Here is a 21,893-nt window from a genome sequence, read left to right as displayed (position 1 = left end):
ATTGCCTTGATCTGTCTTGCATATGTGGGAAAGCTCTGTTTTATAGATGTTGGGTTTCTCCCCTGTGTATTGTACATTGCATTTCCTTCAGATCCATGTGCCTGATGGACTGCTAATTGTATGTCTGTATTAATAAAAAAATCAGTGAGGTTCTGGGGTTTTTTTTAAGTTTATGGCCTGAGTTATCTTGTTCCAATTTTTAACTGGAAACAATTCTCCAAGACAACCCCCCTCCCCTGGCCGAAAAGCTTGAAACAAGACAGAAAGCTACAAGCTGATGATGACCTAGAACCAAAACAGAAATTCTCAAAATCAAGTCAACAATCTGTGCTTGTTTCTTTTAATATTAACACAATGTATAGTAAATATGAACTAAATATAGACATTGGATGTATGATACACTATAACCTGCCTGACATCTGACTCCCTAGCTATCTCTCCACTGTTCATCTCCCTTCTCTCTCTTCCTCCTGCCTGTCTCTCACCCATTGACTCCTCAATCTACAATTTCACTTACTACCTGTCTTGTAGGCATACTAGCCCAGCCTCTGGCTTCTTTACTTTTCATTCTATCGAGAAAGAGCACACACCAACTGCTGAAACTTTCTTAGCCTGACAAAGGGTTTTTGAACCTGAAAGCTTGCTTAATAATTGTTTTCCAACCATTTAAGTTGGTCTAATAAAAGATATCAGATTCACACAAAGAACCTTGTCTGCCAATGTATAGTAAGTAATTTCACTGGTAACCTTCGGCAATGAGGTCAGTGCAGGGAGACTAACTGAGACAGTGAAATTCAGCATGCATGCAAGGATCTACCTATGAAGAGCTTGTTATGGGATTAGGACCTAAACTAGCATATCACGCTAATTATTTACCTGCCATAAAATACTAGAAAGGAAGAATGCTATATAACTGCAAAGTGTTTTATTTATTGAGTATGCTGGATACATTTTTAATAATGTAGTCTCATAGGCTAAGTACAGATAGTCAAAAAGCCCGAGGCTGAATCAATTCAGTCTTCTCAGGTCAGTTTAAGTTGCATAGATTGAATTGATAAGCAAGTGAACAGATGTTCATTTTCAATCCTGGAAATGTGGGCACAATGGCCCAGACCAGAAGTCAGGAGGGTGCCAGAGCATGCCTCCCTGCTTAGCTGGAGCAGACAGCTTGGGCTAATGCTAGCCTGCCCACCCTGCAAAGGGAGGGTTTGCAGGGGAGGTGCAAAGCATCGTGGGATGCTGGAGGACCGTGAGTTAACTTGAATTTAGAGAGGATCTGGGTCAGAAGTTCAATAAACTTATTTAACCTAGATCAGTTAAATCTGATACGACATCCACCCAGGTTTATCCTAAAGCAGCTTCGGTCATTTTGAAAGTGATTTATGTGCACTGAACTTCTGTTGTGTTTCACATTTGAACCAGTTTCCAGTCACTTATATCGGTTTATGTGTAATTTCTGTCCCTAGCCATAAAGTAAATGTTATAGCACAGGATAATAATGTAGTTTTCATTTAGGTCCTTGTTCTGCATTCCTGTATCCTTTATAATATTGCACTGAAGAGTTATAACCATTACAACTAGCTATACAGCAAAATTGTGAAAATAACATGTTTTCGAATTACCCAATTTTGACGTCCTATTCAGAACAGCTGATAAATTGCTTGCATTGAAAATAAAAGGTCAAATCACACTTGACTTATGTGACTAGTTCCACAGGGCACCTATACAAGAGCGTGGAGATGTTCCAACGTATTGGAATTCCAGCACATAGAAACAGCCTTGATCAATCGAGTCTGCTGCAGCATAGTAATTACTTATTAATCAAATAAGATCAAGGCAAGGCAGGCGAGTAAGCAGGCGGTTGTCTCATATATCAGCGTCTCCACACTTAAAATGGTGTTTAAGTGTGGGGTACTGGTACAGAAGATGCAGAGGTGCTTTAATTTGAGCAGATCTCGGAGCCACTCTAATTAAAGTGCCCCACCCTGCCCCAACCCCTGGAGCATGTGTTAAAGTGCCCACAGAAGACAGTGGGCTGATGTGAGTAAGCAGGATATGGCCTAAGAAGTAAGCTAAATGTAATTGAACCTAGGGAAGAGAGCTAGGATTGATGAGAGCTGGGACAGTTATTACCAGCAGTTTGTGTTGATATCAAGTTATTAAAAATATTGGGAGTGAGCAAACTGTTGTGATAGCAACTGGTGAGAAGCTTTCTTTTAACAGATGTTCATTTGGATTTGTGCAACTGCCTAAAACCTAATGTCTTTTTTTATTTTGATTTTGGTTAAGATAACAATTCCCTGACATGTCAAACTGAGTCCCAGGAGGTGTCGTACACAAATTCAGATGTAATATTTTCCTTTCCTCTTCTGTTGCTTCTGTTGTTGTTGCTGTTAATAATAATGCATGATAGCTCATAACAGAATGTCATGGACTACTGTCACTTTCTGTGGAAGACAGTTTTTCTTCTTAGGCTTGCAATCAGCCAGGTTTTTAGAAGTCAGGTCTTTAGAAGTCAAAGTACTGTTGCAATATGTAATATTTCTTCAGAAGGACAGATTTGTGGAGATTTTGGATGATGATGTAAATGCTCAAATCATTGAAATGGTTCTGCAAGGTCTTGGGTAGAGTTCCTATGCCACCTGTAACAAGATGTATTACTTGAGCCTCTCCTCTGTTCTTTATCATTCCATTCTTAGGGGTTGACATTTAGAGATCTTTTGCCTGTCCTCCTTGTGACAGGAGTATTGCTATCGGAGCCTTTCCAGGAGTGGCTCCGCCCTCCTGTAATGGGCCAACCGCCTGCTTACTCGCCTGCCTTGCCTTGATCTTATTTGATTAATAAGTTGTTGTGATCAGTGGGAGGCTGCCCATTTTGCGTGCCCTGATGACAGGGGGCGCTACCTGCTGCTCCTTTTCCTCCCCTACACCGCAGCCCAAGCCTTGCGGATGGTGCTGACATGTTTTTCCCTGTGCCCTGTAATGTCTTGGCCCTCCTCTTTACTCTCTGGGGCTCCCCGCTGCCCCGTCTCACTCTGGGGCTCCCTACTGCCCCCCATCTCACTCTGGGGCTGAGGCCAATGCACCCCGCAAATGCTGCACCCTCTCTGGCACCAGGAACCCCCACGCTACTGGGGAGTCCCTATAAGGCCTCCTCCAACCCCTAATAGCCTCACCCGGTCCTCCAGTTAAACAGTAAACACAAAGCACAAAGCCCCTGGGCTATAACATAAAACTAAACTGTCCAGTTGAACAACATTTGATCCCTACCGGGAAAAATACTCCAGCCCCTGGCAGCGAACCAGTGGATACTCATGCAGTCAAACCTTGTCCCTCTCCCCACACTGACTGAGCTCCCCCCTCCTTGGCTACCAGAGGGGAACTGCCACCCTGGCCTCCTGCCTGGGTTTAAGAAGGGCTAAGCCCCGCCCCTTCCTGTCAGCAGGTTTCACTGGTTGCCCCAGCAGCCAGCACCTGTGCTGCCCTGGTGACTGGCAGCTGTGCCTTTCCCTTCTCACCACTAGGGGTTTCTCTTGAGCCATTTCTGTTCCCAGGTGCAGGGCACCTAAGTGCTCTGCGATACTCCTTCACAGAAGTTAATCGCTAGATGAGCACGGACGTGCAGTATGTGGCACCGCAGACCCATCTGTAGTGCTGCATACTGCACACACCATACATGCAGGCATTCCCTGCACTGCTAATTTGCAGTGCAAGGGGTTTTTTGACACTCAGAGATCCCAGTGTCAAAAAACCCTGCGCTTTAAAGAAGTGGAGTGGTACACATGGCAGCAGTGTGTGCTGCTAGAAAGCGAAGCCTGGCTGACCACAGCCATGTCCCAGCTGCCAGGCAGGCACTGTGCTGCCGGACTGCTGCAGCTGCAGTCCCCAGAGGCCCTCAGGACCCCAGTTAAGGCTGGTGGGACCAGTCCAGATGCTGGCCCTAGCCTCTCCTACCCCACCTGAGGCAACATTCTGCGTGCCAGAGCTCATGTGCACAGGCATTTCCTGGGGACAAAGCAGTAGTAGCACACATTGTGCTGCTGCTGTTTGTCCACGGGGAAATGCACATTCCTTCTTGTGAGATGCACCCATAATGTCTGTTATAGTATTTTTCTAAGCAGGATCCCAAAACCTTATCATTAAGATTTGGGGTTTCCACAGATCTTCCCAATTGTTCTAGCTTTCACTGATGCATCTAGTTTATAGTTAGCATTGTTCAAGATCAGACTTTCTAGAATGTTTGGCTCTACAAATACATAGGTCAAAATGATCCCTTGTTCCTAATTTAAGGAAAAAAGACAACAAGCCAGTGAAATAGACAGTAGAAGAGAAAAAAAAGGACAAGAATAACAGTAGTAAGCAAAAGTGGTGTTGCGGACCAGTAACATGCACAACTTGAGGTTCCAGACTAGATAAATATTGCTCATCATTTGGCTGACCTATCAACAATTCTGTGCAGTTGTACTCTGTCTTCACAGGGAGTAATTGCTGTCACTTTTATGCCATAGGAGGCCATGTTATGTTTTTTTTAAAAAAAAAGCAAAGTTCTAAACAAAGAAGTCCAGCCAATCTTGAGAACCATAGAGAGGAAAACAGACTTGCTGGCTGAGCTGTTCAAATCTTGTTTGTTGAGAGAGAGCATCTCCATCTCTTATTTAGATATAGATAAAGCATTCATAGGCTGATGCATATTTTGGATGTCCATCAGAATTTTCCTGTTAAAATGCTGAATATTTACATAGCCTGGTCCAACTCTTTGAAATGTCCTCAGTAATTAGTGCAAATGTCAAATTTATCAGATGATGTAAGATGAAGAGGAGAGAGAGAGAGAGAGAGGGGCCATTCTGGCCCATAGATAGCGGGAATGACCCTGGTCCTGTTCTCACTGAAATCCAAAGTCCAAAAATGAAGCAATTCAATATGATAATCACTAGATACCATATTTGTTATCTACATCTGAATGATACGTGTGTGTATTTGTCATCTTTGAGAGGAGAAGTAATTTTTGACGGGGTTCTGGGTAGTGGGAATTGGTTCCATGTAGAGGGTAGTGACTGGACAGAAGGGAGACTATTACAACACAACAAAAAGCAGTAAAAAGATGACCTTAAAGTCTGTAAAATAAAGTATTTGGGGGACCAGGGAGAGAATGAGAGAGAAAGGAAAACTAAAAAGTGATACTCATACACGCCTCAATTTTTAACATGAGCTGTGCTGCCCTAAAGTTGGGCTTTGTAGTCCAGCTATCCTGCTTGTTCAGTTTATGATTTTTGGTTCACTTGATTTTCAGCTGTAGGTAAAAGCTAGCAATTAACTTTCAAAGATATTGAAATAATTAAAATAAAATAAAACATTTAAATCTCTTAAGTACTGGTCTTTAGGGTAACCATTTCCTCTTAAATTTTTATAGGCACATTTGTGCTTTTAACAGTGTGAGTCCCATTGATTTAATGTGAATTGTGCAGCTGAAAACCTCCGTGTACACCACTTGGAAAACAGTGAGGCTTGTGTTCATTTGAGCATGTAGATTATAGAGTAGGGTTGTGCAAAATTTTGCCAGCCATTTTGTTTCAACACTGTTTCAACTCATTTTGAGGTCAAAACAGCAAAATCAAAATGAAACAAAACAGCCTTGAAACAAAACAAGGCTAGTTGAAACATTTTGAAAGTTGAAATGTTTCAACCATAGTGCTGGGGATGGGAAGACAGTCCAGCTGGGCTGACTTCCCATCCCTATCCGATCTAGCAAAACATTGAAACAGTCAAAATAGCCTTACTGTTTCGACAAAGCAAAACGGAACAGCTGTTTTGAATCTAAATGAAATTTGATACAAAATGCTGTTCCATCCAAACCTCGAAACTTAAAGTAAAACAGAACGGTGCCGTTTCGCACAGCCCTATTATATAGTTTCTAGTGAGAACCAGAGATATTTGAAATCCTCAGATTTGAGGCCAGAACCTAGTCCATGCAAAGGTTTGTGTGTGTCTCCTTACCCAACTAGTCACTGTTCTCTGAGAACTGAAAATGTTGTTCTGACCAACAACAGCAGCTGGTCTGGTCTAGGTGCATTGTTATGCATGTATTATCACCCATGTTAGAAGCAAAATGCAATCTGGAAAGGTTGGTACTATCACAGAATTATAACAAATAAAGTCGTTCCCCCAGGGCATGGGTCATACCAATGGCAGTGGTGTGGTGGGAGGAATGTGAGGTAGCTTGAAACAGGAGCTTTTTTCACTAATTGAGCTGAACTAGTTGTGGTGAGGTACGGAAAATATAGCACAATAGCCCTTGTACATTTTGAAAGACTGGAAGTATAATCTCATGTCACACACAATGCTACAAATATACCAGTTTGGGGCTTAATCTGTGAAAGCCCTCAACTCCCATTGAAATAAATGATTGAGGGTATTCTAGACTTTTACGTGATAAGGCCTTTTACTTGACATTGTGTGTTCTGGCTGGAGACTGCTTGGCTTTCAAGGAACAATAGAACCGCTGACTCCAACAGGGCCGAACTATTCCCAGCAAACTTCCCTCATCTCAAATGTTGGAGGGTACTTCTGAATTCAGTTGTTTCATTTTGCTTTAAAGGTATACATGCCTGTTACCATTTGGTGGTCTACAGCAATTTATCTGATGAAAAACCAAGAAGTAAAAAGACATTGATCCAGTAGTTAATGTTTTTTCCAGGACCCCTCCACTGTATTATTGTTCTTACTATAGCCTTTTGCATTCCAGTAGTATACCTAAATATGAAATTAGGAAAGATCGTATTTTATTACATCCAAAATAAATTGTTATATTTAAATGATCTTCCTAGAGATTGGAGATATAAGAACTGTAACATAAGAAGGTGTTTATTTCAGAAAAAATAATTGCAGTATTTGCTTGAAGTATTCTGAACATTTGGCAGCATTTCATACTTATGCTAAGGAGATGTAAACCAGAAGCTGATAATTTAGCATCTACTATAAAAGAGTCTGGTTTTAAGTGGAAAAAAAATGCCTTCAACTATTTTTAGTTAAAAACTGAAACCCTCAAATTCTTCCTCAATTTATTTCATAAGAACATCTGAAGTGATGTATTACCCACCATCAGTTAATAGGTAACTAATATATTCTTGAACACCTTTGAAAGAACTCCAGAAAATATAAAGATAGGTTTCTCTTAAAAAAAAAAAAAAGTGATTGAATATGAGGCTTTAGTATACGGACATTTGGCAATACCAGCATTACTTGCTGAAGAAAATGGGCAATGTGTTTTTCCTACTTTTTATTAGTGGTTGGGGGAATAATTTGCTGGATGTGTTCTTTTCTTGTACTGCTTCTGGCAAATAGAAAAGTTTCCTGGTTTCCCACCAGTGGGAAGTCAGTGGTCAGGAAATGCTAAATTGACCTAGAAAGCCTTATCAGCCTCAGCTACAATGCGATTAACTTGTTAGTCCCAGTGCCACTTATATTGAAATAAATGGCAAAATTCCTGTTGACTTCCAGTGAAGTAAGGACTAGGCTTGTCTGCCCCCTATGTCAGTATGTTTCTTCATAGTTTTCTCATGTAGTAATCTACTCAAAAGAAAACTGGGTGTTACTGTGGTACTTTAAAAAAATAGGTCCAATTCGTATAGATGGGATCTTGCAGGGGGTTCTCTTTGTGCAGATATTGTCCAAAAGAGGCTCTGAGCTTGGTCATGATCGGTGTAGGAAGGGGACAGTCAACGTACTGTTGGGTCATTATAGTATCATCATGCTCCAGGACATGTGGAGATATACACCCAGGAGAATATTGATCCTTTCCATACACAGCCTTTCCTTGAGGGGGCGGCACATGTGTTAGGTAGGCTGTAAGACGGGCAAAAGCTGTTTTGTGTTGCGGTGTCCCATTCAGGGCTGGTTTGTTTTATGGTTAGTTTTAACTAACTGGAAGGAATGCTCTTATATTGTAAGTTACAGGGAGACCTTATTATAATTTGCTCTTAACTGGTCTATAATTGGTTAAGGGTTAGTGTTCTGTAGATGATTTATTTCCTGTAAATCCTGCCACTTATTAAAGCTGTGACCTGCTGCAGGAAATGAGGTGTGGGCAAAATGAAACTAAACAGCTGGGGGCTTTTGCAAGGCAGAAGCACTTCTTAGTAGATCTCTTAAGTTTATTCAGTGATTAGGAAATAACGACAACAAAGGGTAAATATGCACCTAATATGCTGCTGACATTTTAGTTGTTTTTGTTAATAGAAAATAATTTTTCAATAGCAAGAAAGACCAGTTCATATGGAGGTCTTAATAGCTGCATAGTTTAGCTAACAGATTTGGTGTACTGTACTTAATAAAATAACATATGATTATTTTTAATAGAAAAATTGTGGAACTTGTTAAATATTTGCTGAGATGTATCTGACAGTTTTCAATCTTGTTATGTGATGTGATAATTCCCTTGTGCAAGATGATTTCTTAAACAGTTCTTGAATCTTTTTAGGGGAAGAAACTGTGATTGCTGTACCGCATGGGAGCCGCAGCGTGAGAATTACAGTGAAAGGACCAGCACACCTTGGTATGAGGAGTTTTATATATTACTAATAGACTTAGGATAAAACCAGAGCTTTTTATCTGAGCACATTCAAATTGTGGGCATCTCGGTGAGATCGTAGTCTTGACCCTCCTTTCCATCTTTAATTTTTGATTCAAAATGTTAGCATTTGAATTCTGCTTATTTAAAAAAAGTCTGTTAAAAATCATAGTGGAGATGAATGAATATTTTTGTTTTCTTTATAACACTAGCTTACAGGAATTCTTGTGTAGAAGGTCTCAAATAAGGTCCACAGTTAAAGAGGTTTGCAAAAATTTCCATTAAAACACCTTTCACAGGAGCCTTAGCTAAATAACTGTCACAATATTCATATGAAGAATGTGATATGGACAGAGAGGGCCCGGTAATGGGACAGAGAGCCAAAATCACTGGTCCAAATCCAGAAAAGGTGACTCAGAATGGCTACTGCTGGTTCATGGCCTGTAAGAAATGAGTCATGTACTCTCAGCCTAGTGTCTTGGTGGATCTATTTTACAACATCTGCTATTAAACAATTTCAGATAACTTGTATCTGTTTGACAGTCATGGGAAAGAGCCCATTATATGATATTAATATGATTGACTATCATATTGGAGGCCACTGAACTGCAATGCACTTTGAGCATATGTTTAGCCATAAGTGTGCGAGGAGTCCAATTGAATCAAAAGTCAGATCTACCATTTAGTAAAATAAAGTCCAAACAAAGCCTAAGGCTATAAATAAAATAAGTAAAATGACTTACAGAAATCTGTTATTCTGTTCTAGTTACTTGTAAGATTTATAAAATCTTTATGAAAGGTGGGAAAACACACAAAGCGTTCGCTGCATTTGTTTCCATATGTTTTCCAGAAGGCTGCTGGTTCTATTTGTAGTTAGTACTTAGTATTAATTTTGTACACATAGGCTTTTTTCCACAGAATGTTTCATCTAAATGAAAAATATGTGCATCCCGACAGGCACTGATAAGCTTTTTAATCTGATATTTTAAACAGTATTTTATTAGTGAAATGAAAACATTTTGAGGGGTTTTAGACTGAATCATGATTATAAAATACAAAGACTCCTATTGTTGAGAGAAATGCAAACAGCAAGAACGAAATGTATTTTGCCTTTATTTAACTTGGAGGCTGCTGAGTGTGCTGTGCATTTGTTTTGAAGACAGGGTCATCGTAGTCTCGTTTCAGAGAAAAAGTTTAAATGACCTAGGGTTTGCATTTTAAAGCTCAGAATATTATTATTCTTGAAAATACTCCTTTTGCATAGAAATAAACTCCTACAGGCATAAATGAGACTGCATGTGAAAAATGTTCCAAGGGTTATTTCAAACAGTGGCCATGATTAGGTCATAGCAGGATTATTGTTCTCTGGCTTTATCATAACCTTTTCTAATTAGTACTGTAGAAGAGAAATGCTTGTTAATTCAGCTTCACGTGAACAGAAGTCACTGGAATTCATTGGCTTTAGGAGAGGTTTCTGGGAAGTTCCCGAGGAATGCAGCAGGTCCACCCTTTGCAACCAGTTAGTTTTGTGGAAGATTTGGTGACTAGCAGGCCTATCCCTTTGTTAGCTAATCCTGTAGCTAGAAGAGAACACTCTTATGGGTAAATGGCTTGTAAAAGTCTCTTTGAATCACTATCCCTCACTGCCTCCCACCCCAAACTATGGGGAGTTGGACACATTTGAATCCTTAAGTAACCGCCCAATTCATTTCAGATCTACTTTCCAGACCCAGCAGCCTCAGACCTGTGGTGCTGCTCCATATGTGTCTTCTCCCAAACCAGGAGCAAGCTAGCTGGTTTTGCATGGCAGTGTGGCAGACTTTTAGTGGTGCTGTCATTCACTAGTGTAAACTAGCCTGTCTTCAGTGCAATGCAAATACAGCTATGTGGCTTGTAAAGTGGCTTGTTTGAATCCACCACTGCCTGGAACAGTAAGTCTGTGGTGCAGGTATATTATTAGAGTTTTACAATGCTGCCTGTTATTAAGGGTGTGCTAAACGGGCCATATTCAATTTGGATTTGGATTTAGCCCAAATTGGGGACAGTGATTTGATCACTGTCCCTGATGTAATTCGGCCAAATCCAAATCTGAAGATTCGATGCTGTTTCAGAGAATCAGCGATTCGGATGTAGACACAGCTTTAGATATTTTTTCTACATACCTCATGGTGCCAGGTGCAGCTCATGAACACTGTGATTCTGGGGTGAATGGAGCATCTCACAGGAGTGCAGGGGGGTCCCCTGTGTGCTCGGTGGCGAACTCAGAACTGGAAGTACTTCTGGGCCCACCAGAGAGCATGCTGGGGGCCACCCCCTGCACCCTTTTGGCTCACCGATTGGGTGCAGGGGGACCCCGGTGACCACCCCAGATCCAGGAAGCACCAGTCACTGAGCCAGAGCGGTATGGGGGGGGACCCCCAGTGCACTCTCCAGTGGACCCAGAAGTGGACCGGAAGTGCTTCTGGTCCACTTCCAGGTCTGCTGCTGAGTGTGGTGGGGAGCCCCCATTGCTCCTGTGGGACGATCCATCTGCCCCAGCATCACAGCATTCACAAGCCGCCTGGTACCTTGAGGTATGTAGAAAAAACATACTGTGTCTGTGTCTGAATCTCCAAATCTTTCCAAATCTCTCTGAATTGATTTGGAGGGTTCTAATTCAGTTTGGAGAGATTAAGGGGTCTCCTGATTCAATTCAGATTTGGAGATTCGGCCATTGAATCGAGCTGAAGCTCTGCTGAATCAAATCAGGGACCAAAGCTTTGCATAGCCCTAGTTACCATATTTGGGCACTTTCTGTATAAAATCAATGGCAATAGTAAGTTCCCTAGTCAATTTTATGGAGTTTGACTTTACAAGGTCAAAACTGAGTTGATGTAGTTTTCTTATGGAGGATAGAGATGGGATGGGTTTGGAAATATTAATAAAGGTGTTCAAATCATGGATGTCACTTTTCGTAGAAAGGCAACAGAAACAATCAGACTCTGGATTTGCCTGTTTCGCTTTGGAAGACTGTTCCACGGCCATTTCCTTTGGATAGAGATGATTTCATCCCTTTATTTCACATGCTTCATCTCAGGCTTTCCAATCTTATTGTCCCATGGAGGTGCAGCTGTTGCAGTTATAACTTGAAGGAAATTAAATTTTAGATGCGTCTTTTAGCAAAATCTGACAAAACTACGCTCCAAAATTGTGTTTTTGTCAACATCTAAACATATTGGGGAAGATTTTACACTTGCTTATAATTGATAATAATATCATATTTACCTGAATCCAAGATGTCTTAGAACCACCCCCCACCCCAATAATTAGATTCTATACATGGAAAATTAGTGGGAGGTCCTCTTAAATTTGCCCCTCCCCTCCCCCCCACTGCTGTGGCAGGGAAAGCAGTGGTGGGGAGTGAGGGGCCAGATGCCTGTCACCTGTCATATACTCCCTGCCACATGCCTCTCTGTGCTTGTACTAGCTTCCCCCTGCAGCTTTTGTCCCCCACCTCCTGACATGCTTCACCCCCTATGCCTGCTTCACCCCCACTTACCTTCTGGTGCAGCTCTGATCTAGCTCCAAGACAGTGAGCAGCAATGGTGGCCCAACCCAGCCCCAGCCCAGTCAGGGAGAAGTGGCAGCAGCTCTCAGTTGCGTCAGGTTGGAGCTGGAAGGACTGGAGCTAGAGCAGAAGGTAAGGGCAGGAGGGAAAAGCTGTGTGGGGAGAGACAGGGAGTTGGCAGCAGGCTGTAAGGAGGAGCAGAAGGCAGGGGAGGCAGGAGATGTGGGGGCAGTTGCAGGTACAAGATGTAAGGGGTAGGGAGGGCAGGTGGCAGGCTAACTGCCCCACCCCATGGCCTCCTGCCCTAGCCCTGGCCACTTGCCCCCTCCCCCACCAAATGAACCATTCTGGTCCAGAGAAGGTGGCAGCTCTGTTCTGGCTTCAGGCCCAAGCCTGGGGCCAAGGCTGGAGCTGAGCCACTGCCTGCCCTAGGTCAGTACTCAAATCCAAAATGAAACTTTTTCCACCCCATGTTGACTGGGGAAAAATCTTTGCTTTGGATTTGAGTAAATATGGTAATATGTTCATTTTGCAGTCATCTTAATATGGTTGATTTATTACTATATTTCTCACATATAGCACAACTCCAAATAAAACGTACATATTGTTTCTGGAAGGCACATGTAGAAAAAAATATTTTTCCAGATTCATGGTCAACTGTGACATGAAGTGAGTCTTCCTGGGAACACAGAGTGTCCATGAAGTGTGGCACCAGGAACTTTCTGGTGCCAGCTGCCTCACTCAGACTGTCTCCACTTCCTGGAAACCGTTTTTACCCTGTGCCATATGAGATTAGGCCTCAGATCCTTGCAGAGGCAGTTGCAAGACTGTTCTTTACCGTAAGTCAGTGGTACTCAACCTTTTCCAATGATGGGCTGGATGGGCAATGCCCAGTCTATCCATAGGTCAGATCTGGCCAATGGTCCCTATCCAGCACCAGGGGTAGACATGGTGGGGTCCAAACCAGCTGCATAGAGTTGGGGAAACCTGACTCTGATCCAGTTGTGCAGGGGAAGGTAGCTTGGTTTGGTCCCAACCCTGTCCTGCAGGGTTAGGGAGAGAAGGGAACATGGTCTGGAAGTATATCATAAAGTTTGGCACCTGGTGCGAAGCCCGCAGTGGCAGCCCACCTGCACCACATGTACACATCTGGGGAGCACACACATCCCTAAGCTTGCCTGGGAGTGTGTGCAGTGGCAGGAGCCCCCCCCCCACCCCCACATGAGTCGCTTGCAGCTCCATCCCACACCCTGGCCTGCCTCGCCTGTTGGTGCCTTTTCACTACAGCGCCCGGGGGGTCGCCCCGCTTGCCGCCTCCCCACTTGCTACAGCACCATGGTCTGGACGTGCAGGGGTACGGGGTTCTGAGTTGGCTGCATGGGGAAAAACTGGCATGGGCCATCCGCACTCTGGCCACTCAGTCATGACCCAGCCCCTATCTAGCTGCATGGGGGAAAGTGGTCATGGCCCAGCCCTGATCCAGCCAGGGCCGGGGAGAGCATGGAATAGGAAAGGGTGTGGCCCAACCCTGATCTGGCTGTGTGGGTACAAGGGGTGTGACCCAGCTCTGAGCCCAATGCAGAGTTTGGGAATTTGCAGTGGGGGAGAGTAGCAATTATAATTGCCACTGCTTCCTAGCTGCCAAATGTAATGACCTTTGGGAGCCTTAGGGGCAAGATTTTGTGGCTCTGCAGGCCGCAGTTGGCTCATGTGCCAGACGTTTAGCACCTCTGCTCTAAGTAGTCCTTTATATAAGCATATATATATCAAAATGCTACCAGCAGCTGACTTTAGGCGCCAGATACAGTGCTTAGCCAGCAGCTCTGGCTGGGAGAGGGTTAACAGGATTTTTCCATCTAGGCCCCTGCATGGCATGTAAAGTATCTCCAGACTTGCTGCTTTTACAGTGAAGAAAAGCTAAAAACACTGACTCCAGTTTTGGGGGAATTGATTTGGGAGGGAAAGGTGTTTGTTATATGTGAGAAAATATGGCATTATTCAAACAGAATGGGATTTTCGTTACACTAGGCTCCCTACCAACAAATGCACATGCACCAAGGCAATAGTCCTGGGGACTGCAGGGTTCTTGCGTCCTCACGTTATGTTGTGTTTATGTTTTTTTGATGATTAAACAGGAAACAATATTATCATTTGTATCTGACTGGTTTCTGAACAAAAGAGGTTTGTTTGTTTGTTGTTTTCATTTTGGATAAATTGCAGGTTTTCCACAAGTTATTTTAAGAGCTTCATAATCATAAACAAGGCAGAGTCCACTGAAAATAATCCTCCTGTGGCAGAAACAGGAAAACCAGAAGCTAATAGTTTTACAGCTGGTTAATACTAGATAACTGAGTTTGTGAACTTAGGGAGGCTAAGCTTAATTAAAGGAGTTGTAAGAAGCAATGTCTTTTTCACCTTACGCATATTTCTTCTCCACTTGAGGCTACTTGCACTAGTTGAGTTTTATGTAATTAAATGCACAGACAAACACTGCTTTAGTTTTTTTACTAGTATTAAGAAAAAAAAGTGTGCAGTATAAAATTTGAAGAGAAAAGTTTTTTTGAAGAGAAAAGCTGCTTTGGGGACCCCATTTTCCTCTCCTTAAAAACTTTACATGGCAGAGAGGAAAATGCCACAGGTTCTACCTACAGTGTTTTTGGTTATAGCCATGTTGGTCTAAGGGCATAGGCAGGCAAGGTACTTTGAGTAGGTGTGATATCTTTTATTAGATCAACTGAGTAGTTGCAAAAAAGTTCTTAACACCTACAGTTTTTCCCACCCATTCTTACACTGCCCATGGGACAGGCCTTTCCTTGGAATTTCCACTCATGAAACCCATTCATCCCCCAGGATCCACACAAATTGTGGGAGATCCACCAGGGGCTTCCCCAGGAATATGCCCATGACACTGCTGTACTACTCCAGTCTACAACTGAACACATAAGGGGTCATTTTTTCAGGGGATCCCTAAACATAGTTAATCAAGGAAATGCCCCTGCAAAAGCAGGTTTTACATCATGGAGAGAAAAAGAGTACATGACACTGTAGCTCCAGGTCCTGAGCAGAAGTCCAGTCTTGCAGAAGGGGAGAATATGGAGGAACCCTGCTGAGTCTCCTGCTTCATGTTTGGAACCTCCCAGGGAAAGGCTCATGACTGAGGTGCCTGTGCAAAAGCCAGGTTTTCCACTTCTGCCGGATCAAAGGGCTCAGCTTTCTTATGTGTTCTGGATGAGTATCTGGTGAATAGGCCTGTGTGAAGCAGCAAGTATTTGCTTTGGATTCAGATTTGGCTGATTCAGAGGGACAGTGATTCGATTTGCTGATTTGAATCACTTTCCCAATTTGATTCTTAGGAGAACAATCTTAGGAGATTAGTGGGAAGGCACTGAGGGCCCAAATGGTAGAGGATATGGGAATCCACGAGGGATGATTGTACCTTAAGGGGACGATCCTCCAGGCTCAGAGTGTGACAGTCACTGAGAGAAAGAAGGTGGGTAAGAGTGCTCTGAAACCCCCTTGGCTCAGCAAAGGCATTTGAGAATGCCTGAGGGCCAAAAGGGAGGCATACACCCAGTGGAAGAGAGGAGCTATCACCAAGGAGGAATACTCCTCCTTGGCCCGTGAGTGTAGGAGGGCCATTAGGAAGGTCAAGGCGGGGTGGAGCTCAGGTTAGCAACCAGGATTAAGGACAACAAAAAGTCCTTCTTCAAATACATTGGGAGTAAGAAGAGGGCACTGGGTAGTATAGGCCCCCTGTTGGACTCAAATGGTAATCTTGTGGCTACGTCAGATGAGAAAGCTGAAATTTTTAACGAGGTCTTTGCCTCTGTTTTCTTGGACAGGACCAGGACAGCTCTCCCACCACAGGTAGGGGCAATCTTGGGGATAGCACTGCTAGGCCTTGGGTGTGCACAGAAGTAGTTAGGGATCTTCTGGAAGGGCTGGATGTTTTTAAATCTTAGGGGCCTGATGCCCTCCACCTGTGGGTGTTGAGGGAGTCGGTGGGGGTCATTGCTGTGCCCTTGGCCCAGCTGTATGAATGATTGTGGTCCATGGGCCAGGTGCCCTGAGACTGGAAACTAGCTAATGTGGTCCCCATTTATAAGAAAGGGAGAAAAGAGGACCCAGGAAACTATAGGCCCATAAGCCTCGCATTGGTCTTGGGGAAAATCATGGAAAAAATTATCAAGGATCACATCTGGGAGGGGCCAGCAGGGGAGATCATGCCCAGGGGAAATCAACATGGCCAGACCAACCTGATGGTCTTTTATGACCAGGTAACTGAATCCCTGGATGATGGTGTTGCCATGAACATAGTCTTTCTGGACTTTAAGAAGGCCTTTGACACTGTCTCTCACCCCATTCTCATTAATAAATTGAGTGACTGTGGCATTGATGCCTACACAGTTGGATGGGTCAAAAATTGGCTGATGGGGTGCACCCAGAGAGTGGTGGTGGACGGGTCGTATTTGACCTGGCAGTATGTGAATAGTGGGGTCCCCCAGGGCTCAGTCCTGGGGCCTACACTGTTCAACATCTTCATCAGTGACTTGGACAAGGGGGTGGAAAATACGTTGTCCAAGTTTGCCGATGACACCAAGATGTGGGGAGAGGTAGGCACGCTCAAAGAGAGAGAGAGGCTGCAATTAGATTTAGACAGACTACAGAAGTGGGCGGATGGCAATAGGATGGGCTTCAATGTAGATAAATGCAGGGTGCTGCATCTGGGGAGAAGGAATCCACAGCATACGTACAAGCTGAGGAGCTCTCCTCTTGTGAGCACAGAGGCAGGAAGGGATCTTGGAGTCATTATTGACTCCAAGATGAACATGAGCTGTCAATGCCAGACCACAGCCAGCAAAGCAAACCGCACCTTGTCATGTATCCATAGATGCATCTCAAGCCGGTCCAGAGAGGTGATACTCCCCCTCTATGCGACATTGGTCCAGCCTCAATTGGAGCACTGTGTCCAGTTCTGGGCACCGCACTTTAAGAAGGTTGTAGCCTGCCTTGAGAGAGTTCAGGGGAGGGCCGCTTGCTTGGCTGGAGGGCAACAGGGCAGGCCCTATGAGGAGAGGCTGAGGGACCTGAACCTGTTCAGCCTCAGCAAGCAGAGGCTGAGGGGGGATTTGGTGGCTGCCTAAAAACTCGTTAGAGGAGATCAGCAGCAAATAGGAAGGGTCCTATTTCCCCCAGCAGCACCTGGGGTGACAAAGAACAATGGTCAGAAGCTGCTGGAGAATAGGTTCAGGTTATAGATTAGGAGGCATTATTTCACTGTTAGGGTGGCTAGGATCTAGAACCAACTTCCTAGGGAAGTGGTCATCGCTTCTATGTTGGGTAAATTCGAAAAGAGGTTGGATGAATACCTGTCTGGGGTCATGTGATCCCAACGTGTGCTCCAGCCAGTGGTGGGGGGTTAGACTAGATGATCTATTGAGGTCCCTTCTGACCCCTAACTACTATGAAACTATGATTTGGCTGATTTGAATCCAAAGATTTGGCACTGATTCAGAGATTTGGCCATAGACTAAATAGGCAGAAGTCCTCATTGTGCTGGACACAGCTGCCTCCCACTGGTAAGTCTATTATGGTGAGCGGAGTGGGGAGGGAAGATCAACACTTCCACAGCAAGGGAGGGATTGGGGCTGGGGCTGGAGCAAGCTGCACAGCTGGACTCGGGGACATGGGACTCAGCGAGGAGGGCTTCCACCACTGTGTGCCGCTGGTCCAGGAGAGCATGGGAGCAGGCGTGTGCCCGAGATCCGCACGGGGCGGCCTGGGCTGTACTGTGCTCTGGGAAGCTAGCCCCAGTTGCCCACTGCCAGACTGCAGTCTGCTTTGGAGAGAGAGGCAGCGAGCTGCTGGGAAGAGATGGCCTCCACCTCTCTCCCCCGGGGATGGAGGAATCCCGTCCTCCATCCTTTGTAGGCTTTCCTTTTTAGCCACAGTAGGTCCGCTAGGTCTCTGGAGAGCCAGGGGGGCTGCTGTGCCTTCTTGCTGCCTTTCCTCCGTGTTGGAATAGATTTAGCTTGTGCACTGAGGATTGCTTCCTTGAGAAGCAACCACTCTTCTTGAACTCCCATCTCCCTGGGGTCATGGTCCCTGAGGGCCTGACCGACTAGCCTCTTGAGCTTGTCAAAGTCAGCTTTTCTGAAGTCAAGGACTTCTGTGTTGCTGACTGACTTGCCAGCTTTACGGCGGATGGTGAAGGTGATCAGCTCGTGGTCGCTGTCACCCAACTTCCAATCAATCACTAGGTCGCTGATTAGGTCGTCCCCCGTAGCCAGTACCAGGTCAAGCAGCGCTTTGCCTCTCAGCCCATAGACTTCTTGAGTCAGGTAGAGGTCATCCATGCACGAGAGAAAGCTTTGCGCCCGCTCAGATTTAGCTGAGTGATCTTCCCACGAGATGTCCGGGTAATTGAAGTCACCCATGACAACCAAGGTCCTGGAGCAAGCAGCCTCAGTCAGTTCCCGGGCGAACTCCTGGTCAAGCTCGGGACTTTGAGTGGGAGGTCTGTAATAGACTCCCACCATTGTGTCCCCTGTGCCGAATTCCCCACGAATTTTTACCCAGAGGGTCTCTAGCTGTCCATGCCGGTCGCCAACATCAGCTTGCAGGGACATGTAGCTTTCCTTCACATAGAGAGCTACACCCCCGCCCCTTTTGTCAATACGATGCCTCCTGTATAGGGTATAGCCCTCTATACCCGTGGTCCAGTCATGGGTGGAGTCCCACCAGGTCTCCGTTATCCCAATGACGTCATATTTCTTTGCACTGAGCAGGAGGATGAGCTCGTCCTGCTTGTTGCCCAGGCTTCTGGCATTAGCGTACAGGCAGGCAAGTGTGCCCTTGGGGGCTCTTGCCTTGCCCACAGATTGTGCCAGGGCTGGGGTAGGGGTGGGCTCCCTTAAGTGCCCCCTTAAGTGCCTTGGCCCGCTGGCTTTGCAAGGGCCGTTCAGCGGGCCAGCAGGGGCAGTAGTCCCCCCATCCCCCAGCGGGCTTAGTTTAAAGCCCGGTGGAGCAGGTCAGCCAGCCTGGCTGAGAAGAGCCTCCTCCCCAGGGCAGAGAGGTGGAGGCCATCTCTTCCCAGCAGGTCGCTGCCTCTCTCTCCAAAGAGCGAGCTGTGGTCATGGAAGCCAAAGCCTTCCTGATAACACCAGCGCCGCAGTCTTTGGTTCACCGCGTGGATCCTCCTCTCCCTTCTCAGCCCATAGCCCGAGACTGGGAGGATCGAGGAAAACACCACCTGAGCTCCCAGACCCCTAAGCCCCACTCCCAACTCCCTGTAGCGCCTTATAACCTGGCTGGGGGTGCTCTGAGCCGTGTCATTGGTGCCCACATGAATAAGGAGCATGGGGTAGTGGTCTGTCGGCTGGAGGAGCTGCGGGATCCTCTCCGCAATGTCTCGGATGCGGGCCCCTGGGAAGCAGCAGACTTCCCGGGCTAAGGGGTCGGGGCGGCAGATTGCCCCCTCAGTGCCCCGCAGGATGGAGTCTCCCACAACAAACACCTTATGCTTTGTCCTGGGGGGAGCAGGGCCAGTAGCTGCGGTCAAGCCTGGGTTGCCTGCAGGAGCTGGCAACTGTGTGGGCTCTGCTGGGGCTGCAAGAGGTGCGAACCTGTTGCTAAGCTCCGGCGGGGCAGGGGCCTTGGTGCGGCTGGCCTTGGGGCCCTTGACCACCTTGGTCCATGCCCCTGACTGGGCAGAGCGGGAGGTCCCAGAGTCCTCCTTAGTCATGGAGGGAGACAGAGCTCTCCCCTGCGGCTCACGGGGGAGAAGGGCCTGGCAGTAGGAGTCTATCTCCTGCTCGCAGTCCCTGATGGCACGCAGTCTCTGGACTGTGGCCTGGAGCTCCTCCAGCTGGCGCGCCAGAGACCCCAGTAGGGAGCAGACCCCGCAAGGGGAGGTGACCATGCTCCCGGGCCCCAGAGCCTGAAAAAGGGACAGGCAGCCCCCGCAGCCAAGAGCCAGGGGCTCCGTCTGCGTGGAGCCCGGAACCATGGGCTCCGTCTGGGTGGCCGTCTCTGAGGTGCCCAGTGGAGCGGCCGCAGAGCCCGAGGGGACCCTCGGGGTGCGGCGCATGCCCATCCGTGTCATGCCTCTGGTAGGCTGGCTACAGCTGGGGCTGGCTATGGCCAGGGGGAGTCACAGGCAGGGTCTCTTGCCCTCCCACGCCCTCCCCTGCATGAACTCCGCGCTAATTCAAGCGCCTGTTTACGCAGCCTGTTTGCGGGGCTCCCTGGGGGGCTGGGCCAAGTAGGGGCCTGGGCGGGGGCTTGACCCGGCCCGGCACCAGGCAGCGGCCTCCTCCCAGCAAGCGAGGAGTTAACCCCTTCCCACCACGAGCCAACTTACCTCCGGCTGTGCTGGGGGTCGGCAGGGGGCTCGGCGGCTGCTGAGGGGGTGTCTGGGGGGCTTCGGGGGAGTGGGGGCGCAGCGGGCTTCACCAGCGCATCTCTCACTGCTCCAGAGCCTACCGAAGCTTCGCACAGCCCTACTGGTAACCTCTTTTCGTACCCTTTCCTGTGGAACAGTTTGTGAACCCCGTGTTTCTATCAGTGAGCAGTTTCTATACTGAAATCAACGTAAGCATTTGTTCGGGTAATTGTTCACAACCAGCAATGAATGGTTCGCAATCCAGCTCTTTATGTTTTGTGCAGATCTCTGGGTTTTAGTGCACAGTTATTCTAAATGTATTTTTTCAAATGGCTACTTACTGGATATAGCTCCCTGGAAGGTGACTTGTAGATATTTCCACATGCTTAGATGTTAGTCTGAAAAATAATTCAGTGGCTTGCATTTGAATTCACTGAAGCAGCTTTACAATGTTACATTATGTCAGGTGCTTGGTTTTGTTCTGTATGAAAAACATATGATGACAGCTGGTGCCCTAGGTTGAGTGAGAATATATTTCATAGACATTTTTAGACATTAGGGCTGGAAGGGACCTCGGGAGATCATCGAGTCCAGCCCCCTGCCCAAAGGGCAGGAAGTCAGCTGGGGTCATAGGATCCCAGCAAGATAAGCATCCAATTTACTCTTGAAGGTGTTCAATGTAGGTGCTTGAACCACCTCTGCTGGCAGACTGTTCCAGACCTTGGGGGCTCGGACAGTAAAGAAATTCTTCCTTATGTCCAGCCTGAAACGGTCTTGCAGGAGTTTCTGACCGTTTGACCTCGTCATCCCTTGGGGCGCTCTGGTGAACAAACGTTCCCCCAGATCCTGGTGGTCACCCCTGATAAACTTATAGGTGGCCATCAGATCACCCCTGAGCCTGCGCTTTTCCAGGCTAAAGAGTCCCATGGCTCTCAGCTTGTCATTGTAAGATCTGTTTTCCAGACCTCTGATCATGCGCGTGGCTCTCCTCTGGACTCTCTCAAGCTTCTCCACATCCTTTTTGAATTGTGGAGCCCAAAACTGGACACAGTACTCCAGCTGTGGCCTCACCAAGGCCGAGTACAAGGGGAGAATGACGTCCCGGGATTTGCTCGAGACGCATCTATGGATGCAAGCCAGCATTTTGGTCGCTTTACTAGCCGCAGCATCGCATTGGAGGCTCATGTCCATCTTGTGGTCAATGATGACCCCCAAGTCTCTTTCTTCTGTAGTGCTATCCAATGTAGCACTGCCGAGCCTATAAGGATGCTACAGGTTTTTCCTCCCAAGGTGGAGAACCTTGCATTTTTCGGTGTTAAACACCATCAGGTTCTCGTCTGCCCATTTGCTGAGCTTGTCCAGCTCAGCCTGGATCACCCGCCTATCTTCTGGCGTGG

The 21,893-nt window shown here is 46.4% G+C and overlaps 1 protein-coding gene across 7 annotated transcripts in view; it reads left to right on the top strand.

Annotated features, from left to right (window-relative positions):
• Positions 1-21,893, top strand: part of ADAMTSL3 (ADAMTS like 3) — a 369,750-nt gene that overhangs the window by 235,463 nt on the left and 112,394 nt on the right. For all 7 annotated transcript variants that reach the window (XR_016439382.1, XM_090029326.1, XM_090029327.1 and 4 more), the window contains one exon: positions 8,477-8,551. Coding sequence is in view for 6 of the 7 variants with exons in the window: in XM_090029326.1 (XP_089885452.1) it covers positions 8,477-8,551 (75 nt within the window). In the remaining variant the exon portion in view is untranslated. The remainder of the gene's footprint in view (positions 1-8,476; positions 8,552-21,893) is intronic.

Source organism: Crocodylus siamensis, chromosome 15 (assembly GCF_052110815.1).
Source record: "Crocodylus siamensis isolate JL-2025a chromosome 15, ASM5211081v1, whole genome shotgun sequence".
Lineage (NCBI taxonomy): Eukaryota > Metazoa > Chordata > Crocodylia > Crocodylidae > Crocodylus > Crocodylus siamensis.
The sequence above is the reverse complement of the archived record's forward strand: the minus strand, read 5'-3'. Positions and strand labels throughout refer to the sequence as shown.